We start from the raw sequence: 10940 nt of genomic DNA, 5'->3' as shown, positions 1-10940 counted from the left end.
TTGTCGAAGAGATGAGTTGTCGTAAAGAGTTGAGCGCTTTACAAGATTTAGGCGACTTTCCTTGTTTTTGCAGTTGACGTCCGGGGACCATCAGAGACTTCTTCATGCCGAAGTACTGGTACTAGAATAATTGTCAAGGAGTATGGAAAAGTTGCGTGAGGAAATGGACATTCTAAGATTTATCTAAAGAATCGGTCTGATTAGTTTTTGTTTTGAGTCAATTTCATTAGTTGGTTCTTTTTTAGCAATTGAGTGTTTTGATGAAGGAAGTGTATTAGTTAAGTTATGAGTGTGTTCGGTTTTATGGTTGCTTTAGTGAATGCTGTTTCATTTTTATGTGATGTTTATAGGTGGGTATGTTTGAGCGTGTCACGTTTAAAAAGGGGTATTAGCAATTCTAGTTGATTGCAGCATTTGTGAAAAAGAAATAGTGTTTTTAAGGCTTCTTGTATACATGAGGTAAGGGGGAAGTGATAGTATTTTAAGAGTCAAGTTTCATAGCATAAGTGGAATGTTGATTCTATTCCTTGGATTGACGTGTTCATGAAAGGTAAGAAATGTAGAGCGTTCACATATAGTCTGTTTTAGTTTGGTGCTGTGTGAAGTACCAAATGGTTGGCCGATATTACTACTTGCAAGTCTAACTTAGGTGTCATGTGTTGCCTGATCTGTTCAGATTTATGTGATTTCGGAGGGGGGATAGATAGGACATTTAGCTTTGGTCACGTGATAATATTTGGTAGCTTTTGTATTGTTTAGTTATTCTTGGTTATAAGAACTAATTACAAGGTGTTTAGTTTGTATTAGGAAGAGAATCAATTGATACAAACGATTTTCTTTTGTTCCTGTTTGAAATGTTGATATCATTGATTTTGTAGGAGGTTTTGCTGTATAATTTGTGACTTTGTGGGTATTCCAAATCGTTTATTAGTTATTGAAAGAAAGAGGTCAGTTTCGAGATTGCTTTGTTTAGTTTGGAAGAGCTTGGTGTTTATTGTGGTATGTAAGTGATCTCCCTGATTAAGAAAAGGCGAGTATAAGCAAGAAGAATTTATTGCCGAAGGTGTACGTTTTTATTAAGTGGGTATCACCTTATTCGCAAATGAGCTAACTTTTGAATTTGTTGAGCAGGAGAATGTCAAGCGTTTAAAATGTATGTAGGCTTTTTTTTAGGGGATGTTTATGTTTGCTGGAGTTGTGCCAGTTGCAACGTGAACTGGTTTGTAAGAAGTTTTTTTTTCATATGGGGTTGACAGGCTTGTAGTATGACTATCTGTAAATGTAATGGCATGAGGAGCAGAAATTGTTGATTGTTGTTTATTGGGGGGCCTAAGAAAAGGACTATTTTTAGATTTTTTATGATATGAATGAGGCAGTAGTCTTGTGTTCAGCTGAAATGGTTATCAAAATTTGGGGTGATAGGAGTGTGTCAGTGGAATTGTATTGCATATCGTTGATAATTTGATCAATTTTTCACACAAAAACTGGTACTAAATATTTACATGTTTAGTGACACCTGACTCGACAACTAAGCTGGGTGTTGTATTCTAATGATTGCTCTCCATGGATCTCACGTTCTGTTAATCTGGCTTGCAGTAGACAACGTGTCACTTTCAGCTTATCTAATTACGACATGAACAGCTCTTGGAAATAATAGAGTTGGTCGCAAGGCTTCGTTTAACCATGGATGCAATAAAAAGACTGCATCCAGCATAAATCAGAATATACCAACACATCTTTAAAATACTCATTATGACAATAACGTGTAACTCAAACCAGTATACCTGTATTCTGTATGCTCTCAATGTTGCGTAGAATTCACATGAGGATTGATCTTAGAGAGATGTAAAGGTCAACTTGGTAGCATTTTTACTCCAGATTGTGAGAAAGAATAGGGAAGATATGAAGAGTAACAAGACCTATCAAGTCAAAACAAGTTTTTGATTGTACATCAGCAAATTCAAGTTTTGGTACCGTCTCAGCCTTGATGAGGTGCAGAAAGAATAGTGTATGCCAGTATAGCATCAAAGAAATACGTGGGCGACGTTTTAACAAGGACTGGTAGGGTTAAAAATGGAAAAGATCTGTTGAGAACACTGCTAGCACAAGAGAAGTAGTACAAGGACCAGTAACACGTAAAATGCAATTGCTTTTATACAAGGATCAGTTACCAATGTTGGCAGATTGGCAGACATTTATTGTGTTGAACGAGTATGTATTTTACACGATTTTGTCAAAATTTATGTTGGAACAATATATAAAAAGAGCTTAAAAACCCCGTACTGTTTTTTTTTTTTACTAAAAAGATTACATTGGATGTGCCTTGAATCTAGTGAAAAACTGGATTGGGGTATAATCATATTGATTTTTGGACACTAGTTATGCAAAAAGAAAGTGGTTCAGGAAAACAATTCACACGATCAGAATAAAACCAGTTAACCATCTTAGAAAAGCAATTTTTGTAACTAATTACCACATGTCCTCATTAGCAATACTACTGCTTAGTCACAAGACAAATACTAGTGCTTTGGATACTGTGGTAAATTTGCTTATTGGAACTAGTCTAGAACTGCATGTTCATGAAAAGGCAATACACCATGCATTCTTGAAAAAATATTGCTATGAACAGAGAATCCAATATCTCATTTTGTTTGCTTTCAATAAAAGCCAATTGGCTTATTAAGAACCAGATAGGTGTGGTTATCTGGACTCGAACACCAAGTACAAGAATTTTGGTTGGCGGTATTTTTTTTTTCGTGGGATCTTAATAAGAAATTCGTGAAAAAATAGACCAAAAAAAAAAAAAAATTCAACGAAAATTAAGAAAGTAAAGTAATTGAAAATTCGAATAATTGGTTTTTAACTGATCGAATCACCGTCCGTTGCAAATAGAATCGGTCCCAGGCATTTTAGCTAATTAGACATAAATGAGAATAATACTAGAAATCCACCTATAATTTGCACATTCATCCTATAACCTATCTCTTAGCACCAGTTTCATCCAAGATCAACTCCACCAATGTTAGTAGCTAGCAAAGGAGTGCTAGTTCAATGTGATCCATCCATCAAAGCTTTGATTATTCAGATTGATAGCTCAAGCTCGGGAATTATTCTAGAGGAATTAGACGAAACGCATTTGCTAATTCAACATGATAAAGTGAACTTTGTTAAATCGGAACTAAATCGATTACTATCCAAAAATATATACAATCCGTTTGAAGAGGAATAAAACAAACATAGTTCATAAATAGTAAATATATTACGATAAGCGTTGTACAATTTCTTTATTGTGGATCTACAAGTCCTGTTTTTGGGGACGCTGGCTTACTGCCCAAATCAGATGCAGGGACGGGTTCATCGAGCTGTAGACTACTTAAGATCTCCTCGTTGAATTCTGGAGTGTTGGCCTTGCTTTTCAACTCACTATCATCACCAAGCTGTACTATCATATCGGTTATGAATGCATAGGTTGTATCCACATCCATGATATCGTTTAGCTGATCTTTCAGCAAAACATCCATCGTTTCCAGTTTTTCATCTATTTTGTTGTAGAAGTCTTCGTAGGTTGCAACCAATAAGCCGGATAGATTACTCATTAAAAATTGGGTTACAACAGGATCTCTAATCACCAGCTTAATACGACTGTAATAGACAGGAATGTTCGAGATCAAATTGTCTTTGAATGCAGACGTGACGGCCACTAGGTTACCAGAATCAAAATCGTCCAGCAACAATGGATAACAAATTGTTCTCGAGCACTCATCGATAAATTGAGTTACGGCGCTTCTAAGCTCAAATTCTATTTCATAGTTGGCATCTATCATATTGTTAATAATTTTTGGTGCTGCCTTGGACGCCAAATCTAAAATACCACGATTGTTAAAGCCAAAATTCCGATCCTTTATCAACTGCCAAATATCGCTCAAACCGCTTGTGAAATCAATTGTGTAGTCAGTCCTGGTGTATTGGATATCAAAATTGTTGATTTGATTCCTCAAAATAACCAAGTTACTAAGATAAACTAATTGCCCATCGACAGGGCCCATGTGGCCTATTGCGAGAGGTAAGAACCCGCCCTTGAGTAGCTCAATACATGCATGCACAATATAATGTGCCAAATCATCAAAAACCATTGAGTTAATTAGCTCGTAGATATTGGACAACAATGTCAATGATTTTCCTAATGGCAAATACAAATCAGGAAACAAATTTTCAGCGTAGTCAACATCCAAAGGGCTTATTTTGTCCTCTACATTTGAAGAACGCTTCAACGTATTTCCGATTTTTAAATCCAGAGCACTTGGTTTGAAATGCATCAATTTGTTGTCAACGTAATTCTGTACCCTGAAGATTAACCTTTCTTGAGCCTCGTCTAGTAGCGGTTGGAACAAAACTCCATACTTGATAGATTTCCCATTTGTCACAACTGAGCTGTTTGCATCTTCTAAATACCCGTCACTTCTATAATTGCCGTCATCAAACTCGTAGTACTTTTGCAACAATGTTGTCAATTGACACAAACTACCAATATTCAGCTCTTTTAAAACAAGTAGTCTCTCGGCATCGTATAAAGGTTCCAAAACTTTCTTCAAAAACTCATAAAATGCACTTTCGATATAATCAGCCGATTGTCCAGGAACAAAGAATTTGTTGAACAACAAATACTCTCTTTCAATTAACTTTTCAAAATAATATATCTGATCTTGACAAGTCTGAACCAAATTGAAATTGCTGCCAGTAAATACCGAGTTAACGCTCGATGTTTTATCAATATATTGTCTCAATAATACTAACCTATCCTCAAAATATTTGTTCAAGACTTCTTCAATCAACCCGTTGTATTCTGAATGGTCATGAGCTCTTTTTTGCATTTCACAAATCAACTGATTGAAATTGCTCTGATTGTATTTCAAATAGCTGTTATATTCATTGTATATCAATAAATCAATGGTCAAACTCACAGAATGTGAATCCAACTTATTTTGGTGCAACTTTTTATTTATTGAATCGGCAACCGATTTCAACTCATTGTTTAGATAGTTTTTGATCAACGTCAAGGCACGAGTCATGCACTGTCTGAACCTACTGCCATATATTTCAGATTCCTTAAACTGTGGATGTTGAGCAATAAAGTCCAATGCAGTGTCAAGCTTGCTTAAAACTACATCGATGAAAAACTCTCTTTTCAGGCTCAACAAATGAGATCCTGACCTAGACAAATTTTTCGTTATAAAATCCAATTGCTCAAAGTGTTGCAAATAACTATTGATTTCGTCGTATTTTGTCTGGTTGAGGTTCTGCAATTCCAATAGCTCGTTGGCCCTTCTGTCGAAATCAAGAGTTTCATTTGAGATTCTGTTGTACTTCGATAAAAGCGTTTCGACACTAGACAAAACTTCATTTGTTTCACTAACAAACAATCCAATTTCAACTTTATTTCTTTGGACCATACTTTTAAAATTCAAAATATTATCCAATTGCAAGTCTGTGATATGCGAAATATCTCTGGGCTTCAAAATGGTATCGTAGTCGTACGAGTTAATGTTGTCATACTCAATCTTTTGGAATTCATCATTAGTAAATGGATATGTAATTGATTCCACAACACGGGCTTTCTCCAGCTCTATATTTTTATTCTCACCCTCTTGTGAGAGAGACTTGGATCGTGACATTTTGTAAGTAGTAGAGGTATGAGTAAGGTTATTTTCACCACCATTTTCCTTTAGCAAGTAATCTAAAGCATTTTCTGAATTGTTGAGTTTCGGTACATCATTGGCTATCTTTTGTACAATTGATTTGCTTCTACCTCTAGTCATGGAAATAACAAATTAGCAGTGTGTTTTGTTGGTTTATTAGTTCTATTAATTCTGTAATTGTTGTTGTTGTTTTTTTTTACCAGCATTTTGTCTTGTCTTAAATGAAACAACGCATTTTTTTTTCTTTCTTTGGTTTTTTTCCAGTCTTTCAATTCCAACGCGTATACTGGCAGGGAAAGAGCCGTTAAATTAGTTCACAAATGAATGACCCCAGGGACCAACAGATTGACTCTGATGATGTGCTAACAGAAGATTCATCAGATGAATTGAAAGACTTGGTGAAGGAGTTTGAGTTGAAATATGCAGAAATAAAAAAGAGCAAAGCCTTGAAAAAACGTCGTTCACAGTCACCACTGGAAGACATGCCGAATAAAAAGAAATTGCATCAGCCGGAGATCCCAAGAACCCCAGAAAAGGTTAAAGTTCACTTGGATAAGGTAGCAGAAGAACCGAAGCAAAGGCTATTTACCGGGAAGGATCATCGAGATTCCAAGGTAAAAGAATCAAGTTTTTTAAACAAGCTCTACGAGACAAGTAATAAAGTCAGTGAAGAAGATGATCATAAAATAGATTTTAGTAAGAGGAAGTTTGAGTTTCAATTGGAAAAGTATACTTATACGCCGAAGGACGTCGTTGATGACCTAGAACCGATATCCAAACTTTATTTGCGCAGAAGATACCTTGCCCAACCGCAAATTGCTAAAATCATTGCCGAAACTGATAGCAACATGAAGTTCCTTAAAATTGACAAGTTTTTGGCCAAAACTCATAAATCAAACAACTATGCTGAACCCAAGTATTGTAATTGGTGTCTTGTTGCCTTTGTATTGCGCAAAGAGCCAATACAGATTGCTGCCAACAACTCCAAATACATCAAGTTGAAGGTTGGAAATTTTATGAATTCTGTAGACTTGATGCTTTTCGATAATGCATTCCAGAAAAACGGGAAGGTCCAACCGGGTGATTTATTGTTCATATTAAATCCATTGATTAACAAGTATGAAATACAAGTTGGCAAGTCCCAGTTTCAGTCTGGGTTCAATTTGAAAGTAGACAACTCCAATGTGTCGAGTATTTTAGAGATAGGGTCGTTGAGAGATTTTGGGTTTTGCAAGTTCACGAGAAAGCTAGACAACACCAGATGCAAAAGAGCCATCAACACAAGGACACAAGAATTTTGCGATATCCATTTGGATATGAAATTTAGGTCTAGTACCAGAATGGAATTGAATGGAAGTGTCTCGATTAGATCCCCACAAAAAGATAAGAAAAAAATGTACATGACTAAAAGCGGTTCGGGCTTTATCAAGCAATATAACGAAGAGAGTACTGTTATAGGGACAAGCTACGGTTCGCCTCTTGATCCAAAAAGGTATCAGGATCCGAAAGTACTACAAACTCAAATCAAACGGCGGAAACTAATAGACGATAAGGCAAATGAGATGCTTGAACAAAAGCTATCGAAATTAGGTTCGGCTTCATTGTTAAACAATTTACAATTATCCAAAAAAAGGGAAGCAACTGACAAATTTGCGAGTGATCATCTGAAGAGCAAGGGGTTCACGAACACAATGCTTTCACATATCGGGTTTGACCCAACGGGTGCGTCTTTGAACCAAAACAGTACCCCGTTCGGCAGCAAGCTGAGTGAAAAATCACGAGCACGGGAGTTGCATGATTTGAGTGTTAAAACATCTAGTCATAAGTCATTATCTACGTCTAAACAGGATCGCCAGTCGAAAGTTGCAAAATGGAATACAAATATCAGAACTTTACAAAATTACGATCAACGTGTTGCAAATCACTCTTTGAGTACGTCCCGTCCGTTGCAGAATCTTGCGGGAAAGCAAAAAACTGTTGGTCTAGTAGATAAAAGGAAAAGGGTGGTTGTTTCAGATGATGATGAGCAACAAGAAATGGACGAAGATGAAGAAGAAATTGAAATCCAATTCAATGACGAAAAGTCTAAGATGTCCTATATGAAAATGACTGGATATAGATAAATAGTTTTATAATGACATACATACATAATAGAGAGAATTTTTTTTTTTTCTGTTTCTATTTTAAAGGCGCGTTGTGAGACGATTTGATATTCTATATTTCAGTAGAACACAGAAAACACCGAAGCTTCTCGTCAGGTTTACTTTAAAGTCAGAAACATAAATTCGACCCTTTCATAACCATGAGTCTCACCCCAGTTCAGTATGGGCTACTCATTTTAAATTTGTTATACCGATTATACTCTGGGTTATTTATGATTATTGCTGATTGCGATGAGACGTTCAATTATTGGGAGCCGTTGAATTTGCTACTTCGAAATTTCGGGAAGCAAACTTGGGAGTATTCCCCCGAATACAAGATTCGTTCATATGCCTATCTCGTTCCATACTTTATTCTTGGGAAGGTGTGTCAGTTTTTTCAGTTTCAACCGGCAACAATCTTTTTCATTATTCGAACCTTGGGAATAGTTGGATTCACGTGTTACTGTGAGTGGAAATTATTCTGCTCCCTCCGACGTTATTCAGCGTCCATTGCCAATTGGTTCCTATTGTTGAGCACCATTGCGCCCGGTATGAGTCACGCAGGAGTGGCATTATTGCCTTCGTCATTGGCTATGCAAACCACGATGTTGGGCAACGCCTTTATTCTTGAAGCGATCAAATCCAAGAACCATCAGGAAAAACAAACCAGCATATTGAAAGCAACATTTTGGTATTTTGTTGGTGGAATATTAGGATGGCCATTTGCATTGGCGTTGGGATTGCCACTCGGACTTTATACTATTTACCAATCAGTTTTTATCGGCAACTTTCCATTAGCGATTTTGTTTCGAGTTCTATCTGTTTTATTAACTGTTGTTATACCTATAATGGTAGTTGACTCGGTTTTTTATCAAAAAGTACTGTTTATTCCGATCAACATTGTTTTGTACAACGTGTTTGGAGGTGAAGGCGAAGGACCAGAGATATTTGGCGTGGAACCATTCAGTTATTATATTATGAACCTTCTTCTTAATTTCAATGCTATTTTCCCATTGGCTGCTGTAGGGATATTTTTGAATCCAGTACTAACCCAATTCAAAGTGTTTTCAAGTTTTGTTTCTTTACAGTTGATTATTTGGTTTGCAATTTTCTTTGCCCAGCCACACAAGGAGGAGCGATTTTTGTACCCTGTTTATTCGTTGATCACATTACTGGCAGCAATACTGTTGAGCAAATTAACTATTGGATTGAAGAATTTTGCTCTGAAGCCAATCTACCACGTATTTCAATTAGGATTTATTTTATCGGTTGTTGCTGTTTCGAGTTTAAGGATTTTGAATTTGGTCGAGAATTATGGTGCACCATTGCAAACATTCAACGCACTTTCCCAATTGGAGGACTTGGATCAATCATTGCAATCGCCAGTAAATGTGTGCATGGGGAAGGAATGGTACCATTTCCCAGCTTCTTTCTTTTTACCAGATTCCTATCGATTACAGTTCGTTGATTGTGGCTTTGATGGTTTATTGCCTGGGGATTTTTTTGAGCTGACGAATATAATTGAATCCACTACATTTGTCCCAACAAACATGAACAATAAGAACCGATTCGAAAAGGACAAGGTAATCGACCTTGATGATTGTCATTATTATGTTGATAATTCACAACTAAACAGCTACCCACAATTAATCTATCCAAACTTGTCTACAACTGATAAATGGGAGGTAATTAAATGTAATAAAATGTTAGATCCAAACGAGAAGCATAGCACCATTGGAAAGTTATTGTATATTCCTAGGTGTTTAAGAGGGATAATTCCATATGATGTTAGTTATATGGAGTTTTGTCTTTTGAAAAAACAAGACATCAAAGACACAGTGTAATCCCATTCAGGAGGTCTAATAAAGTACCCATATTTGCAGAGGTTGATTAGGTTTAATGGTGCTAATAGCATATCAAGTATTAGCAAAAAAAGGCAAAAAAACAAAAAATTGAATATAGAAATCTCATGGCATTCTTATAATAAGTATATACTATTCGTAATATTCGTCCAATGCTCTTCTAGACTGCTCGAATCCATCTCTCGCTTTGGCCAATGCATCTTCAATCAATGCTATCCAAAAATCATCACTTGACTCATCCGGTATATTACTATTTGTTTTGTTATTATTTGTCTCGTTGCCATTGGATCCATTTGCTGTATTGGTTTCGCTATCATTAATGGCCACATTTTCCGTACTGCCAGCAGAATCGCCGTTAGTTTTTATGTCTTCTAAATGAAAATTATCAAAGTTGATCTTATGGCCATAATTTTGAATTCGTTCGCATTGATATGAAATTTTGGTTAACCCCAATGCAGCGGCAGATCCTTTCAAAAAATGGCCCGACGATGACAATTTCTCCAAATTCTTCTCCTTCAAATATCTATCAATCTCTTCAAATGTTTCTTCTACTTGGCTGACAAATACTTCTACTAGTGATTTGGAGAACCCTTCTTCATCCTCGTCCATAGTCACTATCTCACTAAAGACAGCCCAGTCGACAAGTCCTGAGTCTTGTAATTTTTGTAATTTATCTTCTGACATTAGGAAGGCTTCGTTTCAGATTTGCTATTAGTATTCCAAAAACTTTCTCAAATGTGGATTATTAATATAACACCGTCCTAATTAGCTATCACAGCAGAGTCGAAAGTAAAAAAAGTGTTTTAATCTAAAATGTTTTGTTTTCTTTGACTAGTTTTTTTCTATGGTTGTTTTATTTTACTTTTTTTTCTTTTTTTTTTTTTCGCTCATTTTATTAGCGCTAGAGAAAGAGGAGCTGGGAGAAAGGGAGCGAAAGTGTGTTAAAAGAAAGAAAGAAGGAGGAGCAGCAGCAACAGCAGTAGCATCACCAGTAATAAGAGACCTAATAGAAGATTAACCAACAGTTGTGTCTTTTGTTGGCAAGGTGTGTGCTAGCATAAAAAGCCAGAACGTCATCGATAATCTTTAGTGGTAGCTTCGATTTGAAAGTTGAGTGGCAATGTTTAAGTACAAAAATTGAATTAAGAAAGAAAAAGAGAAAACCCATAAAAGTTGGCAATAGTTGGTTGGTTTCATTTATTGCCAGCAAGAAAAATCCTAGTAACGGGAAAGGGCAATAG

The 10940-nt window shown here is 36.2% G+C and overlaps 4 protein-coding genes across 4 annotated transcripts; 2 read left to right on the top strand and 2 right to left on the bottom strand. All coding sequences in view use genetic code 12, as the record gives it.

Annotated features, from left to right (window-relative positions):
• Window positions 1-3284: 3284 nt before the first annotated feature.
• On the bottom strand, window positions 3285-5816 carry CD36_06810 (intra-Golgi transport complex subunit 3, putative; the record flags this gene model as incomplete). Its single annotated transcript, XM_002417295.1, has 1 exon — window positions 3285-5816. One exon carries the CDS (start codon window positions 5814-5816, stop codon window positions 3285-3287), a length of 2532 nt encoding a protein of 843 aa, XP_002417340.1.
• A 200-nt stretch (window positions 5817-6016) lies between these two features.
• Window positions 6017-7819, top strand: CD36_06800 (DNA replication, chromatin-associated protein, putative; the record flags this gene model as incomplete). The annotated part of the gene is made up of 1 exon (XM_002417294.1): window positions 6017-7819. The coding sequence occupies one exon, from the start codon at window positions 6017-6019 to the stop codon at window positions 7817-7819; it is 1803 nt and encodes a 600-aa protein (XP_002417339.1).
• A 179-nt stretch (window positions 7820-7998) lies between these two features.
• On the top strand, window positions 7999-9681 carry CD36_06790 (ALG-family glycosyltransferase, putative; the record flags this gene model as incomplete). Its single annotated transcript, XM_002417293.1, has 1 exon — window positions 7999-9681. The coding sequence occupies one exon, from the start codon at window positions 7999-8001 to the stop codon at window positions 9679-9681; it is 1683 nt and encodes a 560-aa protein (XP_002417338.1).
• A 150-nt stretch (window positions 9682-9831) lies between these two features.
• Window positions 9832-10383, bottom strand: CD36_06780 (multistep-phosphorelay/osmosensor protein, putative; the record flags this gene model as incomplete). The annotated part of the gene is made up of 1 exon (XM_002417292.1): window positions 9832-10383. One exon carries the CDS (start codon window positions 10381-10383, stop codon window positions 9832-9834), a length of 552 nt encoding a protein of 183 aa, XP_002417337.1.
• Between the last annotated feature and the right edge of the window lie 557 nt (window positions 10384-10940).

The sequence above is a fragment of the Candida dubliniensis genome, chromosome 1 (genome assembly GCF_000026945.1).
Source record: "Candida dubliniensis CD36 chromosome 1, complete sequence".
Classification (NCBI taxonomy): Eukaryota; Fungi; Ascomycota; class Pichiomycetes; order Serinales; family Debaryomycetaceae; genus Candida; species Candida dubliniensis.
Note: the sequence above shows the minus strand (reverse complement) of the source record. Positions and strands in the feature narration are given on the sequence as shown.